The following is a 17844-nucleotide window of genomic DNA, read 5'->3' as shown; positions in this document are numbered from 1 at the left end:
ACCCTGAAAACAGAAATCCTGGTCAGGGCTTTGGGCTCAGTGTGGAATGAACTGTGGCCTGTGTGATCTCCATCAGAAAACTATACCTAAAATAGAGATGCAGTTGTATGAATGTACATTTATCTTTTTCTATACTTTGCACAATACCATGTACAACTTTGTCCCCTTGGACGTGTTTTAATGAATTGTGAGTTCTCAGTGAGTCCTCATACTTGCCCCAAAGGTAGCAAGTTCCAGACAAGAATTAGGAAATTTGGGGTGAAAAAAGCAGATGAAAGCTCTTCATCTTTAATCTTACCTATAGGCGTGTAATTCATTTTTTTAAAACGGATAAGTAAAAGTTAATATAAATCACCAAAGAAATGTCATTAATCAGCGAGGAAATTTTAATTAAGGTAGTAACGAAGTTTTACTTTTGTTTCACATTTCTGGAAGGAGTATCTCTATGCTCCTTTTCTGGAGGGCAGTTTAGCGTGTATCTGTTAAACGGAAAGCCAGGCTGCAACCCCATGATTCCACTTGCACAAGTGTCTGAACACTGCAGGAGCGTGTGTTTACAGAGCTGTGCACTGCAGCGATCAAACATCTGGAAAAACTTCAATGCCTGAAGTAGTAAAGTGATTAAAAGCATTATGGTACACCCATGTTGTGCATTAAAGGGGTCGGAAAACAGCATGTGACGCAGGGAGTTAAAAACAGCAGCCTCTGGCAGAGCAGCACTCGGTGTAAAACGGATTGTCGTGAATGCGTAGGTGTGGAGGTGACCTACCCAGCGGTACTTGGTGGGTGCCTGTGGAGAGCAAGGGCTCCCATGTACACCCACAAACGGCGTCAGCCTTTACACCGTACACTTCCGTATTGTGACACCTTTCACACCAGCGGTGCATCGTGTTCCGTGATGGTAAGGAGAAAAGGGCCATTAAGAAAAGGAAAAGACTAGCTTTCTAAGAACTGAATGTGGGAGAGTTCCCTCACTGCTGCTCCGGAGCACCTGCCGTCCCGGCGGCCTGTCACTCCCTAAACACAGTCACTGGCTTCTCATAGTTCTGCTCCTGGCATCTCCCATGACAAAACAGGTATCTGTAAAAGCTTACCCACTCAAAAGCACTAGTATCATTAACTAGATTTCAAACAGAGCAAAACAATAACCCAGCTAATAATTATTGGAAGGTGGGGGGGGGGGGGGGCTTCAGTGCCTCTTGTGCGTCACTGCGCTCTTCAGCACACCTGACTTCATAAAACGGCCGGGGCTGCGTCTAGCTTTGCTTCTGCCCTTTGCAGTAAACCGTCTGCCTGCATGTTTTTCTTTGTTTTGTTTTGTTTTAAGATTTTGTTTATTCATGAGAGACACACAGAGAGAGACCTCGGCAGAGGGAGAAGCAGGCTCCCTGCAAGGAGCCCGATATGGGACTCGATCCTGGGATCACGCCCTGAGCCGGAGGCAGGCGCTCAACTGCTGAGCCACCCACGCATCCATGCCTGCATGTTCTAAAGAAATGTCATGATAGCATTGTTTTAAGGATACACCTTACATGTAGAGAAAGGTTTTTTTTTTAAGATTTTATTTATTCATGAGAGACAGAGAGAGAGGCAGAGACACAGGCAGAGGAAGAGGCAGGCTCTGTGCAGGCTCGACGCAGGACTCGATCCCCAGACCGGATCATGCTCTGAGCTGAAAGCAGATGCTCAACTGCTGAGCCACTCGGGTGTCCCTGTAGGAGAAATATATCAAATCTTCGGACTAAACTGTTTGCCACTTCATGTTTTGATAAACTCTGTAAGTTTCCTTTAAACAAAGTAATAATCTGCATATTACTGACATGATACGATAATAATAAACAGTCATGTTCTCAATATCTGGTCTTATTTGCTTCAGATTTTTTTAAGAAGTAAAAGTTAGAGTTCACGTTGAAGTTCTTTTCATTAATCCCCAGTTCCAGTGCTAGCACCTCTCTGTTGCCCGATGAGCTGGGGAGACCCCAGGCCGCGGGACCTCGTCCCAGCCTGCCCCAAAGGACTTGCCAGAGGTTCCTGGTCTTGTCCTGAGAAGTTTAAGGATGGACGCAGCAGGGCAGCCAAGCGGGAGAGCCACCCGGGCAGGAAAGTCCGCTAAAGGGAGAGCCCGCTCTGGAGATGGGAGCTCCCTGCGAGAGACCGGAGCTCTAGGGAGACAGGGTGCTGTGTGACTTGACGGTTGGCTTTCTGTCTTTTATGGACAGTTGTTACCTAGGGGGAGAAGTGTTCGTCACTTGGGGGCGCAGATTCCTTGGAAGGGGGTTTGTACCTTTTCTTCCTAGTTTGGTCAGGGGTCCCGTCCTGACACCCACCGTCTTGGGCCCGTCTGGCTTGATCCAGCTTCGAGAAGTGCGGTCTCCCAGGACAGAGTACCCTGTTAGAACCTGACGGCCTGCCTGCGTCCCCTTCCCTCACCAGCTGCAGCTCGGCCATGAAATGGCATCTGGACTACCCCGACCTGGGAACTGGTACCAGAGCGGACGCACGGTTCCCCTTTCACAGCTTTTCTTCAGGCGAAGGCTGCCCGCCTCCACCCCACTGCTCCTGCTGCTCGTCCAGCTCTCCTCAGACCTCAGGGATCCGATGGAGCGTTAGAGGGCGCGTTTCTTAGGTTTTGACTTTATGGTACCGGAAAGGATGTGTGTGTCCCGTATTGAAGGCATTGGAAATGTCTGAGAGCCCTGGGAGGAGTGGGGGTTACCAAGTATTCTTGCCCTGCTTTGCCGCAGAGCCGGGGGAAGTTGAGGTGTGCAGCCGTGATCACAACTGGGAATTTGTGAGGCCGAGAGAGTTGAACCATTCTCAGTTAATGTTCACTGAGGAATAGTGGAATTCAGTAGTCAAAGGAAGGATTGACTTTGATTTATGAAATTAACCGCTTAGGGACTTTCGGTGTACTCTTTAAAATAGCTTCAGGGAAAAGTATGCATCAATAGGTAAAATAGTAATGTAAATTGTTGCTTTAGAAATCCCTATTAGCTGTGGGGTTGCTGGCCATGAGGGCCTGTGGTGTCCTGGTGGAGGGCCGGCTGGCTTGCCACTGCCTCGAGACTGGCTTCTGGGGTAGCATCTTTTCATTTCATTTGACCTAGAGAAAAATACAGAACGCTCAGGCTAATGTGGCTTTGGACTTTGCTTTTGTGGACTGGGATTTTTTTTTTTTTTTTTTTTTTTTTAAGATTTTATCTGAGAGCGTGAGCATGAACAGGGGAGGGGGAGAGACAGAAGGAGAGGAAGAAGTAGACTCCCTGGTGACCAGGGAGCCGGATTACAGGGCTGGATTCCAGGAGCAGAAGGCAGACACTTCACCAACCGAGCCCCCCAGGCACCCCGAGGACTGGGACTTTGTTTTTCAATGAAAGCTCTATCTGATTGCTATGTTAATATTTTAAGCTTATTTTATTTATTTATTTATTTATTTATTTATTTAGTAGTTGAGGGTTAGGGGCAGAGGGAGAGGGAATCTTAAGCAGGCTCCATGCCCAGTGCAGAGCCCAACTCGGAGTTTAATCTCACCCACCCTGACACCATGACCCAAGTGGAAATCAAGAGTCAGACACTTAACCAACTGAGCTACCCAGGCTCCCCCTGAGTTTATTTTTTTTAATCCCCATCACCTGTTTTCACTCTTTTCCCCCCATCTACCCACCTCCCCTCTGGTAACCATCAATTCTCTCTAGTTAAGAGTCTGTTTCTTTGGTTTGCCTCTATTTTTCCTTTGCTGGCTTGTTTTGTTTCTTAAATTCTATATATGAATGAGATTATATGATAGTATTTGTCTTTCTCTGACTGACTTATTTTGCTTAGCATAATACTCTAGCTCCATCCATGTTATTGTCAATGGCAAGATTTCATTCTTTTTGATGGCTGAGTAACACTCCATTGTATATATACCATATCTTCTTTATCCATTCATTTATCTGTGGACACTTTGGCTATTGTAGATAATACTGATATAAACATCAGGGTGCATGTATCCCTTCGAATTGGTGTTTTTGTATTTTGGGTATAAATACCCAGTAGTGCGATTACTGGATAATAGGGTAGTCTATTTTTAACTTGTTGAGGATCCTCCATACTGCTATCCACTGTTACTGCACCAGTTTGCATTCCTACCAACAGTGCATAAGGGTTCCTTTTTCTCCACATCCTTCTTGATGTTGTTTCTCATGTTTTATATTCTAGCCATTCAGACAGGTGTGAGGTGATGTCTCATTGTGGTTTTGATTTGTGTTTGCTTGATGAGGAGGATGTAGAGCATCTACATCTTTTCATGTCAGTTGGCATCTGGATGTCTTGTTTAGAGAAATACCTGCTCATGTCTTATGCCCATTTTTTAACTAGATTGTTTTTTGGGTGTTGTGTAAGTTCTTTCTCTTTAAAAAAAAAAAAAAGATTTTATTTATTTATTCATGAGAGACACAGAGAGAGAGAGAGGCAGACACAGGCAGAGGGAGAAGCAGGCTCCATGCAGGGAGCCCGATGTGAGACTCGATCCCAGGACCCCCCCCAGGATCACATCCCAGGCTGAAGACAGGCACTCAGCCGCTGAGCCACCCTGGTGTCCCTGTAAGTTCTTTATAGATTTTGAATATTAAACCTTTATCAGATATATCATTTGCAGATATCTTCTCCAGTTCCATAGAATGACTTTTATTTTTGTTGGTTGTTTCCTTTGCTGTGCAGAAGTGGTTGTTTTGTTTTATTTTGATGAAGTTCTAAATAAATAGTTCATTTTGCTTTTGTTTCCCTTGCCTCAGGAGACATGTCTAGGAGGAAGTTGCTGTGGCCGAGGTCAGAGACATCACTGCCTGTGCTCTCTTCCAGGATTTTTACGGTTTCCAATCTCACATTTAGGCCTTTAATCCTTTTTGAGTTTATTTCTGTGGGTGGTATAAGGAGGTGGTCCAGGTTCATTCTTCAGGATGTGACCAGCTTTCCCAACACTATCTGTTGAAGAGACTGTCTTTTCCATTGGCTATTTTTACCTGCTTTGTTGAAGATCAAGTGGCCAGGTAGTTGTGGGTTTATTTCTGGGTTTTCTATTCTGTTCATTGATCCCTGTGTCGGCTTTTTTTTTTTTTTTCCCTGTGTCAGCTTTTATGCTAGTACCATGCTGTCTTGATGACTGCCTCTCTGTGATTTAACTTGAAGTCTGGGATTGTGATACCTCCAGTTTTGTTTTTCAAGATTGTTTTGGCTATTCAAGGTCTTTCATGGCCCCGTACAAATTTTAGGATTGTTTGTTCCAGCTCTGTGAAAAATGCTGGTGTTATTTTGATAGAGATTACATTAAATGTGTAGATTGCCTTGGGCTATATAGACATTTTGCCAATATTCTTTCAACCCATGAGCATGGAATGTCTTTTCATTTCTTTGCGTCATCTCATTTCTTTCATCAGTGTTTAATAGTTTTCAGAGGACAGGTTATTCACCTCTTTGTCAGTTTATTCCTGATATTTTATTGGTTTTGGTACAGTTGTAAATGGGATTGTTTTCTTAATTTCACTTTCTGCCACTTCGTTGTTAGTATATAGGAATGCCACAGATTTCTTCTGTTGATTTTGTACCCTGTGATTTTACTGAACTCATTTATCAGGTCTAGTATTTTTTTTTTAGTGGATTCTTTAGGACTTTCTATATATAGTATCATGTCATCTCCATCACTTCTTACCATTTGGATGCCGCCTTTTTCTTTATGTTGTCTAATTGCTGTGGCTAAGACTTCCAGTACTGTGTTGAATAAAAGTGGTGAGAGTGGACATTCTTGTGAGGTCTGGGAATTTTTTTTAATTGTAGTAAACTATTCAGAGTTTAATATTGGTCATTTTAACCAATATTTGTAAGCATGTAATTCAGTGATATTAATTACAGTCACAATGTTGTGTGACCATCCGCACTCCGTGTACCTAAAACTTCGTCTGAAGAAAAACTCTGTCCCCATTAAATAACAGCTCCCCATTTTCCCCTTCCTTAGGCCCCAATAATCTCTATTCTGCTTTCCGTTTCTATGGAAATCCCTGTCTCTAGTAGGGGCCTCATATAAGTAGAGTTATACAACATTTGTCCATTTGTATTTAGCTTATCTCACTGTGCATAATGTTTTTAAGGTCTGTCTGTGTTGTAGTATATAGCAAAATTTAAAATTTTATTAGAGCAGTTTTAGGTTCACTATAAACTTAAGAGGAAACGACAAAGATTTGCCTCATACCCCCGTCCTCCCCCTCAGCCTCCTCCGCTATCAGCATCCCCCACCAGATGGTACATTTGGTACAACCAGAGAGCCAACACTGATACATCATTATTGCCCAGAGTCGTTATCAACCTGTTTACAGTATGGTTCACTCTGGGTGGTAAACATTCCCTGAGCTGGGCAAATGTCTAATGGCTCGTGTCCATCTTATAATATCCTGCAGAGCAGTTTCTCTGCCCTGAAAGTCCTCCCTGCTCTGACTGTTCCTCTCCTCCACTCACCCCTACAACCACCCATGTATTCACGGTCTGCAAAGTTTTACCTTTGCCAGGGTGTCATGTTGTCAGGGTCACACAGCCTTTTCATTCTGGTTTCTTTCGCTTCATTATATGCATTTAAGGTTCTTTCATATTTTTTCATGGCTTGATGGCTCATTTCTTTTTAGTTCTGAATAATAATATTCCAATGTCTGGATGGACCCACAGTTCACATTCTGAAGAATGACCATCTTGGTTGCTTCCAAATTTTAAAAATTATTATGGATAAAATTGCTATAGACATTTGTGCACAGGTTTTCATGTAGACATAAATTTTCAGCTCCTTTGGGTAAATGCCAAGGAGCACAATTGCTGAATCGTATGGCAAGAGAATGTTTAGTTTCAGAAATGACCAAACTTTCTTGCAAAGTTCCTGCACCACTTTGCATTCCCACCAGCAGTGAATGAGAGTTTCTGTTGCTCCACATCTTTACCAGCATTTGGTGGTGTCAGTGATTTGGATTTTTGCCATTCTAATAAGCGTATAGTGGTATCTTGTTTTCATTTGCATCTCCCGAGGATGTAATGTGGAGCATCTTTTCTTTCATATGCTGATTTGTCTTTTGTATATCTTGTTTGATGAAAGGTCTGTTAAGGTTTTTGCCCATTGTGTAATTGGGCTGTTTTCTTATTGTTGATTTTTTTTTTTTTAAGATTTTATTTATTCATGAGAGACTCAGAGAGGCAGAGACACAGGCAGAGGGAGAAGCAGGCTCCACGCAGGGAGCCTGATGCAGGACTTGATCCCGGGACTCTGGGATCACACCCTGAGCCGAAGGCAGATGCTCAACCGCCAAGCCACCCAGGCGTCCCTCTATTGTTGATTTTAAGAGTTCTTAGTATATTTTGGATAACAGTCCTTTATCAGCTGTATCTTTTGCAAATATTCTCTCCTGGTATGTAGTTTATCCTTTCATTCTCTTGAATGGATCAGGATTTCATTCCATTTTATGGCAGAATTAAATGTGGGTTTGTTGAAGTAGGAAATTGTACATTTCTAATTTTTTTTTATTTTTAGTCATTGAACTTTTAAATATTTTATTCTCAGAGAATATATTCTTCAAAAGCTATTTGGAAATGGAATTATTTATATGCACTGAATGAACTTACTGGTCAGAAATAACTTGCTACAATTTTTCTAAAATTACAATGGTAAGTAACCATTGTTTGCTTAAAATGTGGTAAAACTTTGACTTCTTGTATCATTTACCTCGTAAATATATCACTTACTTGATAATCTTACCTATTTTAACGTTTCTTTAATTTAGAAATATTTGTGAGTTCTTCCACATGTGTTGAAATATACAGAAATGTTGATTTAGTTTTATAAGGAAGCATCTCAGGGCTATGCCTGCGCCTAACAGATACTAATAAAAGATGGCACATAAGGGGGCATCTGGTTGGCTCCATGGGTGGAACATTGGCTTTTGATCTTAGAGTTGTGAGTTCAGGCCCCATGTGGGACGCATAGAGCTTACTAAAAATTAAAAAAAAAAAAAAAAAGAAGGCTGATAAGGAGAGAAATGATAGCAACCTTGTTTTTCTAATATGATAGGCTAGGTTTAAAGATCATTTCCCAAACTCAGGGATTCTTCCCCTTTTGGTACCAATTTCTCAAAATAATGGCCTTTTTTTACATAAACGACAAAAATGCTAGTCATTGTCTTCTTGCTAGTTTGAGTGTGAAATACCAAGGAATGGTTTTGTGGTACCTGGCTGGGTTTGCAACGGGAGGAGTTCTGCTGACAGCTGGTGAGCAAGCAGGGTTAACAAATGAACTCCAAGCTCCTCGTTCTTTTGTTATTGGTGCGTCCAGTTCTGCGGGTGTGCGACCATGTGTGCGTCCATGCTACTAGCATACCATGAGCAGAAGCACCAAGACACACATGGTCTAGAGACATAAGCAACTAAGTTGCCATTGTGATGAGGGTTCCAGAAAGAGTCAGCAGGCTTCCCTAGACAGTGGAACCTTGGGCTCCGGTGTGAAGGACGGACAAATATGGACAAATATGGACAGGGCTGAGGGGTAGGAGGAGCTGTCCTGGCAGAGTATAGACCATGGAGGAGGGCTTGAAACAGGACCAGTTTGAGGAATTAAGGCCTGGGTGATCAGACTATAGAAAGCAAAGAGGAGAATAGAGTGAGGATTTTGATCTTTTGATCTAAGGCCAGTTGGGAGTTCACCTGATGCATGTTAAGAAGGGAAATCACACAATCACAATTGTGCATAAAAAATTAAAGTTACCCTAGCTGCAATGTATGGAGGTGGGCTGGAATCATTTTGCGGGCAAGATGTTCATTTGGAAAGTGCGTATTTTTAATTTTCTTCGAAAGAATCCAGTAAGTACTTTGATGATTGTGTTACTGTGTTACAAAGACACTGGCCTGTCTTTGGTAGTTCTGGAGTGCTTTGACTTGCCTTGGCTCAGACTTGTGCAGGGTCCCTGGGGTGGCTGTTTCCTGAAGGAGTCTGAGAGTAAGCAGTCTCCTCCTGATGGCCCTTCCCGGTACTCAGCTTTATCTGCAGGAGAGGGGAGCATGTTCTGTGATGGCCTTTAGGGACAAGAACTTCACATTTTCTAGGGTAGGGTAGGGAAGAGAGCATGGAATATTCTGTATGAATCAGATTTTCCTTGAAGAGTGGTTAAATCTCTGATGGGCTTTAACAACAGAAGTGAAACATGGTTTCCTAAGTTTTGAAGTCCACCGATGTTGGTCTGAGAAAGACTTGTAGTTGGAGAATGGTGCAAACACTGATTTTCCTGGTCCTCTGTGGTCTTCCCTACCTTATGCGCATATGCTTAAGAGAAGTAGGCAAGAGAAATAAAGGCTCTTTTGCTTTAAGTGAAATGGGATTAAAAATAGTGTTTTGTTGAACAATTCTTAGGTTTTTGTGTGCATAGGAAAAAAAACCTGAAAATAGTCTGGTCTACTTTCAGAATACAGTTGAGAAATGTTACAAGTTGAGGGCCCTTCCGGTGACTTGGTCCAAGTCTGCCTTTGGCTCAGGGCATGAACCCAGAGCCCCGGGATCGAGTCCCATATCGGGCTCCTTGCATGGAGCCTGCTTCTCCTGTCTCTGCCTCTCTCTCTCTCTCTGCCTCTCTGTGTCTCTCATGAATAAGTAAATAAAATCTTTAGAAAAAACAAAAAGATCCCACCAGCAAAGTATGAGGTTCCAGGTTCTCTATGACCTTGCAAGCAGTTGTGGGTTTTGTTTTGTTTTAGCCATTGTAATACAGACACGCAGTGCTATCCCATTGTGCTTTTGATTTGCATTTCCCTAGAGACTAATGATATCTCATCTTTACCTGTGCTCATTCAACATTCGTATAATCTCTTTGGAAGAAATGTCTATTTAAGTCCTTTGCCCATTTTTTAGTTGGCCCTTTTTAAAAAAAAATTATTGAGTTCTTTATATATTCTGGATGCTAGACCCTTACTTGGTACACGATTTGCAAATATTTCTTCTCACTCTGCATTGTTTTTTCACTCTCAGTGAGTGTCCTTAGATGCACAAGAATTTTCAGTTTAGATGATATCCAGTTTATCTGTTTTTTTCTTCTGTCTGCAGTGCTTTTGGGTGTCTTATCTAAGAAACCATTGCCTAATCCAAGATCATAAAGATTTGCTCCTGTGTTCTTCTGAGAGTCTTATAGATTTAACTCTTATATATAGGTCTTAGACCCATTTTGAGTTAATTTGGTGTGTGGCATTAGGTAAGGGTCCAGTGACTTTCTTTTGCATGTGGATGTTTAGTTGTCTTAAGCACCATTTGTTTAAAATGCTGTTTTCCCCCCTTGAGTTGTCTTGGCACTATTGTTGAAAATGAATTGGCCATAGATGCAAAGATATCTGTGTGGACTCTGAATTCCTTCCCCTTCGTCTGTATGTCTGTCTTTATGCCAGTACCACACTGTCTTAATTATTGTAGCTTTGCAGTAAATTTTGAGATCAAGAAGTGTGGGTCTTCCAACTTTGTGGTACTTTTTTTTTTTTTCTTGAAGGAGAAGCTTTTTTTTTTTTTTTAAGATTTTATTTGTTTGACAGAGCGCATAAGCAGGGGGAGTGGCAAGCACAGGGAGAGAGAAGCAGGCTCCCCGCTGAGCAGGGACGCCCCAGTGTCCATCCCAGGACCCTGATATCATGACCTGAACTGAAGGCAGACACTTAACCCTAGGTGAGCTACCTAGGTGCCCCAATTTTGCTCTTTTTAAAAATTCTTTTGGCTATTCTGGGTCCTTTATAATCCCACATGCATTTTAAGATTTAGTTTGTCAGTCTGCTGGGAGGTGGGAGAGTAGGGAATACTGCTGGAGTTTTCTAGGGGTGTTGCCTATACTCTGTAAGTTAGGTACTTCCATCTTCACATGAAGTCTTCTAGTCCATGAATGTAGTGTCTTTCCATTTATTTAGGTTTTCTTTAATTTCTTTAAACAATGTTTTTGCGATTCTTCATTTATAAATCTTGCAATCTTTTGGTTAAACTTACTTCTAAGCACTTTAGGAGGATACTGTAAATGGAATCATTTTCTTAATTTCATTTCTGGATTATTCATTGCTGGTGTATAGAAATACAGTTGATCTTTGTGTTTGTTCTTGTGTCCTGTGTCCTCACAACACTTGTTTATTAGCTCTGATAGTTGTATGTAGGACTTTCTACATATAAAATCATGCCATCTGCAAACAGAGAAAGTTTTGCTTATTCCTTTTCAATCTGGATGCCATTCATTTTCCTTGCCTAATTACTCTGGCTGGAACCTTCAGGAGAAAGCTTCCCAGAAATGTTCAGGGTAAACATCCTTGTCTTCCTGATCTTATGGGGAAAGCATCCACATTTTCACCATTAAGTGTGATGTTAGGGGATCCCTGGATGGCTCAGCGGTTTAGCGGGCGTGATCAGCCCAGGGCGTGATCCTGGGGTCCCAGGATCGAGTCCTGCATCAGGCTCCCTGCATGGAGCCTGCTTATCCCTCTGACTGTCTCTGCCTCTCTCTCTCTCCCTCAAAGTGTGATGTTAGCTGTGGATTTTTTTTTTTGTAGGTGCTCTTTATCAAGTTGAAGAAGGTCCCTTCTGTTCTTAGTGTATGAGCGCTTTTATCATGATCGGGTGCTAGATTTTGTCAAGTGCTTTGTCTACAGATGAGATAACCATGTGATTTTTTTTTTTTGTCTTTTAATTCTATTAACATGGTATATTATTGTGTTGGTTTATCCTGAGATGTTAAACCATCCTTGTATTCATTCCTAAGATACAGTTATTCTTCCTTTTACTAAAATACTGTTTATTCTGGTAGCAGAAAAAATGACTTTCAGTTGTCCTTTCTGATTTTTCCATTTTATTTAGATAATCTGCCACAAACTGTTTTTTTAGTGATTGACTAGAAAATGATATTCAGATCCTTCTGTTGTGCCATTTTATCCAGTCTACTCATAATTTGGAGAAACTGTTTTAGTTGCTTTTGAGATTATAGTGTGTCTGGTTTAGAACCCTACTATATCTCTTACAGGTTTTCCATTTTTTATGTTTGGTGAAGGCTTAATTCACTTCTGTTAGTTCATGTCTGGTTTCTGAAAGAGAACTCTTGCCTTTGGTGATCTGCTTTGAACAGATAGTTAAAAATGCAATATCTGTGTGTGTTTATATATGTAAATATATACATTCATATATATACATGCACATTTATTTGTGTCTGCTAGTAGAAAATTTTTTATGTAAATGTGTAATTTACATTTCAGAGTGCTCTATCATTGTATTCACCATAATAAGTAGAAATTCTCTATTTATCTGACATTCTCAGTAGACTTTTTGTCCTTGGAGAGTAGATAGTACTCATAAATCTGAATATAGTCAGTAATATCTTAGTGTGATTTTCCCAAAGCCTTGTGTCACTGGATTAATTATCTGTGTTATAGTTCGGAGTTCCTATAATATATACGCATGCCACTCTAACAGGTACTATGGAGCATAAGGTAAATAGTGTGGTCAGTGCCCTTGATACACCTCTTACAGAGTTCAGAGATAGAGGAGAGAATGGATTTGGTGACAGTAAGAAAGGACCTGGGTGGGTTGAAGCAGGTGATCTTGCTGAATGGTGGAGGCAGACACGCCTTAGAGTGAGCTCCAGAAAGGGTGGGAAGAAAGGAGGTGGAGACTGTGAGACCATAGCACTGTCCAGCTTTGTTTTAAGAGGATGAAGTGGAGGTCAGCTTTTTTTTTTCTTTAAGATGAGAGATTACAGCATGTCTATGTGAAATTAGGACTAATCTATCTGTTAGAGGGCGAAAATGGATGGTGTCATAGCATGAAGGTTGTCTTCCGAGCCGAATCCTCGAAGAGCCCAGGTGGGGCAGGACCCTCCTGGTGGCACAACTATGTGAAGGATCTGTTCTGGGTGCTTCTGTTTTTGAGTGAAATAGGCAGAATCACTAACGGTGAGGCAGGGGACTGGTGCGCAGGAAGTGTAGGCAAGGACGAGGGGTGAAGAGGTGGTTGCCAGGTGGTCTGGGAGCACCTGTGGAGGGCCATGGAGGCGGGAGAGCGAGAGCAGACCCCTCTTCTAGGGAAGGCTGCTGGACAGCTCCGTGATTGGAGGCCCAGGCGGGGGAGGGCCGGCTTTTGAGTCAGCTCCTGGGAAGCCCAGGATGAGAGCCTGGGAGAAGGTGGACACCAGTAAACAGGATGTAGGGGAGGTACGATGAGGTTTGCTGCCGATGAAAACACACAAGCATGGAGTGCACAGTCCCGGGTGCCTGGGAGCCAGATCGGAAAAGCACCCACCTACCCTTGGCCATACTTGCACTGTGGATTCAGTTCCCCTGCTTTTGGACTTGATATAAATGGGATCACACCGTAAGTGCTCTGTAGTATTTTCTTTGTGAGACTAATCTCTTTTGCTTGGTGTGGCCAAAATCTGCCTGCTTTCATTGCTGTGTGGTGTCACCCTATGAATGCTCCACCATGTGTGCCTCTTTCTACTGGACATTCTGGTTGGTTGTTGTGTGAATGTGCCTCTGTAGGTGCTGTAGCACTAAGCGCCTGTGTTGCTGGCGGCTGTGTGTCTGGTGTGGGGTTTCTGGGTCCTTGATGTGTGGTTGCTGAGCCTTGGCAGACGCTGCCAAACAGTCTTCCAAGGGCTTGTGCAGTTTTTCTGCCACAAGCAGTGTGTGAGTTCCTGTTGTTCCCCATCCTGTGACATTGGAACAGCAATTTGGGCGGGTGTGTGGTGGTTTTCACTTGCCTTGGCTGACAGCTGAAGAGGATGAGCACTGTTCGAGATCCTTACTAGCCTGGGATGGGGTGTTGATGAGACCTTAAGGGGGAAAAGAAGATTGGCTTTCATCATGACCATTTTCTGGGACTTTTTCACGCAGTGCCGGCAGTGAGGTGAGAAGGTCAGGAAGGGGCTGGTGGTCTCAGGAGGAGCGTGCACAGGTCTGGGTCTCCCCGACGTCCTGCTGCTGCTGTTGGGGTCAGCGGAGCTGCATTCCTTACCAAGGACAGACAGGTCTCTGGCCAGGAGGTTGCATTTAAGTAATCCTCCACAACTTGAACTACCTGAAGAGAGGAGAGAAAAAATGAAATAGCTGGAAACTGTATCTTCCCTGTCATTGTTGTGGTTTCATTTTGTTTTGACAATGACTCAACAATTTGGGTAGTAAGTTCTGATTCTGTGTACTATTTGGTAAACGGAGGAGTGCTGACACTTGTGTATTGCTAGGCCATTAAGCAGGGTGATGGTCCGATTCATGCCTTTGAGAAGGTTCCTTCTCTGCCTTGGGCAGCTGGAGCTCCCACGGGCGTGGGAGGGAGTGGAGCAAGCTAGGCGGGAGGCTGCCCGGTAATTCAGCCTGAGATGACGGTCACTTTGGACACAGGGCAGTGGCAGTACAGATCGACGGACGTGGAGGAAATGAAATGTTCACACTTGCATGTTTTGTTTTGAAAAGCTTAGAGGTTTGGGAAAGTGCAAGACTAATCCAGCAAGCACCTGTGTACTCAGACACACACCCGGACCCGCGGCTACTGCTGGCCGCCTCCCCCGGCCCCGAGGCCTGACTCCGTGCCACCCCTTGCTCAGTCTGTGTCTCGGCCCCCATCGTCCTGCTCCTGGCAGGACCCAAACCTTGTCTCCCCATCTGCCTGCCCGAGCGTTCCAGAAGCTCTGCTCAAGGGGCTCATTCATAGTGACTCCACTCACTGAGATGTCCGCCCGGGCACCAGGACTCCGTGCTCTGTTCCCCAGGGTCCCGGGCAGCCGCCCGCTTACAGCGGTCACTGAGTACGTCGCTGCACGTTGAGAATCAGCTGCTGCCCTCGGATCTCACCCGGGCACCGATACTGTGGCAGTCCTGCGTTTCCTTGATGAAATGAAGAGCTGCCATCTGATGAGACCACTTGTGAACCTGGGTGCTCACCCGCCTCTCGTGCGCCCCACCCTCCCCGACTGCCCACGCCGCCCCCCGCCACGCACCTTCCCAGGGTGGGGGCCCTGCTCCCCCATGTCGCCAGCCCCCCTAGGCCCCGCCAGGCTGCGGGCACGTGAACGTGGCTTCATGGTCTCCGCCTTGTTGACGACAGTCTCCCTCTGGGCCCCTTCCCCTCCACATGTCCTGTTCCTGCTCCTTCTGCCCTCCCGCGCCTCTCCCCACCTGCCCACCCAGCCCAGAAGCTTCCTCGGGGCCCCTGACTGGGCCCTCTCCTGCTAACGGCTCTTTCCTGGGTTTATTTTGAACAGTAAGTACTGACTTCCTGTTATGGCAACTGATGATTTAGCTTTTTTGCTCACATCACCTTCTACCCACGTGCACCCCTGCCTTTCCTGCAAAAAAAAAAAAAAAAAAAAAATGGAAAGAGAGTTGAGAGCATCCTGTGGGGCGTCTCCTGCTGACTGTGCGGATAGTGTCGGTTACTAACTGAAGAGGACGTTTTCTTTTCCACGCGGGCTTCATTTCCCGGAGCTAATGATTGCCTCGCGGGTCCACAGCTCGGTTCTGTGTCCAGTGCGGTGTCCCCGCCTGTGAGTCCCTCTAGCCCTCCTCTCCCCCAGTGACGACGTCTCCCCGCGGGGCCTGCGGCTCTGCGGGGCCCCTGGCTCCAGTCCTGGGACTGTCCTCGCCAGTGTTGGGCTGTCACGTCCCCCATCTTCCTTTGCCTTGGTTTATTCTCATTTGCCAACTTGCATCTTCCAGTGGTTTCCTGAGAAGGGGGCTTTGGTTGTGGTTTTTGCATGTTCCAGAACATCTTTACTCCTCTCTTAAACGCAATTGAAAATTTGGCTTTGTGTAGAATCATAGGTTGAAAATTATTTTTTCTCAGAATTATCTTTTTTAAGATTGTATTTATGCATGACACAGAGAGAGGCAGAGACACAGGCAGAGGGAGAAGCGGGCTGGACGCAAAGAGCCTGACGTGGGACCCGGAGCCGGAGCCGGATGGACGGACGCTCAGCCGCTGAGCCACCCGGGGGCCCCTTTTCCTCAGAATCTCGAGGATGGCTGCATTCCAGCCGCCCTTTTCCTGCATCCCGTCTGATGCGCTCCGAGCCCTTTGGTGTGGGACCTGTTGGCTCTCCGTGGAGGACTTGAGAGCCTCCTCTTGTCCTTGTGTCACGGTTGTCCCGGAGGCCGCCGGGGCAGGTCCGGCGCTCAGCGGCCCGCGTCGGCCGGGGCTCCCGGGCTCCTTTGATGTTTGCGTCATTTCCTTGTCTCTCGCCTTTCTGGAGCTTGTGACCTGGATGACGCGCCACCTAACCTGACCCTCTGATTATCTTCTCTTTCCTCTCGTCCACCTCTTTGTGTTTTTGCTCTAAGAGGTGCTGAGTTTTACATTTATTTCCACCATTTGAATTTCAAAGCACACTTGCCTGTTTTCCCTTTCTCGGTAGTGGGTAGAGGGCAGTGGGTAGTGGGTAGAGGGCAGTGGGTAGTGGGTAGAGGGTAGTGGGTAGTGGGTAGAGGGCAGTGGGTAGTGGGTAGAGGGCAGTGGGTAGTGGGTAGTGGGTAGAGGGTAGAGGGCAGTGGGTAGTGGGTAGAGGGTAGTGGGTAGAGGGTAGTGGGTAGAGGGCAGTGGGTAGTGGGTAGAGGGTAGTGGGTAGTGGGTAGAGGGCAGTGGGTAGTGGGTAGAGGGTAGTGGGTAGAGGGCAGTGGGTAGTGGGTAGAGGGTAGTGGGTAGTGGGTAGAGGGCAGTGGGTAGTGGGTAGAGGGTAGTGGGTAGAGGGTAGAGGTAGTGGGAAGAGGGCAGTGGGTAGAAGAGGGTAGTGGGTAGAGGGCAGTGGGTAGAGGGCAGTGGGTAGAGGGTAGTGGGTAGAGGGTAGAGGGCAGTGGGTAGAGGGTAGTGGGTAGACGGTAGTGGGTAGAGGGCAGTGGGTAGAGGGTAGTAGGTAGTGGGTAGAGGGTAGTGGGTAGAGGGTAGTGGGTAGTGGGTAGAGGGCAGTGGGTAGAGGGTAGTGGGTAGAGGTAGTGGGTAGAGGTAGTGGGTAGTGGGTAGAGGGTAGTGGGTAGAGGGCAGTGGGTAGTGGCATGCCGCTCCCCCCGAAGCCCGCTGCACGTGATGGCACCCTGCGCCCTAGCACGGGCCGGGGCTGCCGGGAGGCTCACCAGCTTCACGCAGGGCCATGCTCACTTAGAACAATATTAGCTCCCTGAGGACATGAACTGTCGTGTCTTTGATGTTTTGGCGATGCGCTGTGCCTCTTCCCTCCAGCTTCCTTGTTCTGGTATTTTCTTTTCACCATCTGCAGAGCCTGAGCTGCTGGTTCATGTCTAAGATGCAGCCACTTTGGTGCCAACAGGCAGTTCCGTGAGCAGGTGGGCTTTTCACCTGGAGGGCTTCCCTGTGCTTGGTCATTTCTTTAGGGACCCCAAGGGTTTGAACCTTGAAGCCTTTTCTACCCAGATTTATCATTTTGGAGAGGAGTCCTGGAGGTGGTGGGAACTCGTCCCTCCTGGCAGCTGGCATTTGGGCAGCAGGAAGGGGAGGAGCCGCATGCTCTCACTTCACAGGATGGGGACAAGCTTAGGGACTCAGCAGTTCAGTAAATGGCCTCCTGCCATCTCTCCATGCCCAGCACCTGGTGTGGAGCGTGGCTGAGGCCCCCAGCAGATTTGAGACTTCGGCCCCCCGTGTGCACTGAGACTGTCACCTGCCATGCCTCCCGCCCCTTGCCGTCTTCTGCGTGTCGAAGCCTGCCCACCATTGTCGCTTTGTAAATGGACACCTTTCCGGTTCTCTCCGGCACCTTTGTGGTGGTGGGAGGGAAAGGCCCGTGCCCACAGTGGGCCACACCGGACAGAAAGTCAGAGCTGGGTTCTTAGGGC

General features: G+C 45.7%; 1 protein-coding gene across 4 annotated transcripts in view; it reads left to right on the top strand.

Moving 5' to 3' along the window:
- PPP2R2D (protein phosphatase 2 regulatory subunit Bdelta) overlaps positions 1 to 17844 on the top strand; it is a 52563-nt gene that overhangs the window by 8792 nt on the left and 25927 nt on the right. Inside the window, exon 1 of one of the 4 annotated variants that reach the window (XM_077877174.1) lies at positions 13251 to 13378. The exons of the other annotated variants lie outside the window; for them this stretch is intronic. Coding sequence (XP_077733300.1) covers positions 13366 to 13378 — 13 coding nt within the window. The 5' untranslated portion in view covers positions 13251 to 13365. Of the gene's footprint in view, positions 1 to 13250; positions 13379 to 17844 lie in introns of those variants that run through there. 4 annotated transcript variants of the gene reach the window in all.

This window comes from Canis aureus, chromosome 29 (genome assembly GCF_053574225.1).
Source record: "Canis aureus isolate CA01 chromosome 29, VMU_Caureus_v.1.0, whole genome shotgun sequence".
NCBI lineage: Eukaryota > Metazoa > Chordata > Mammalia > Carnivora > Canidae > Canis > Canis aureus.
The sequence above is the reverse complement of the archived record's forward strand: the minus strand, read 5'-3'. Positions and strand labels throughout refer to the sequence as shown.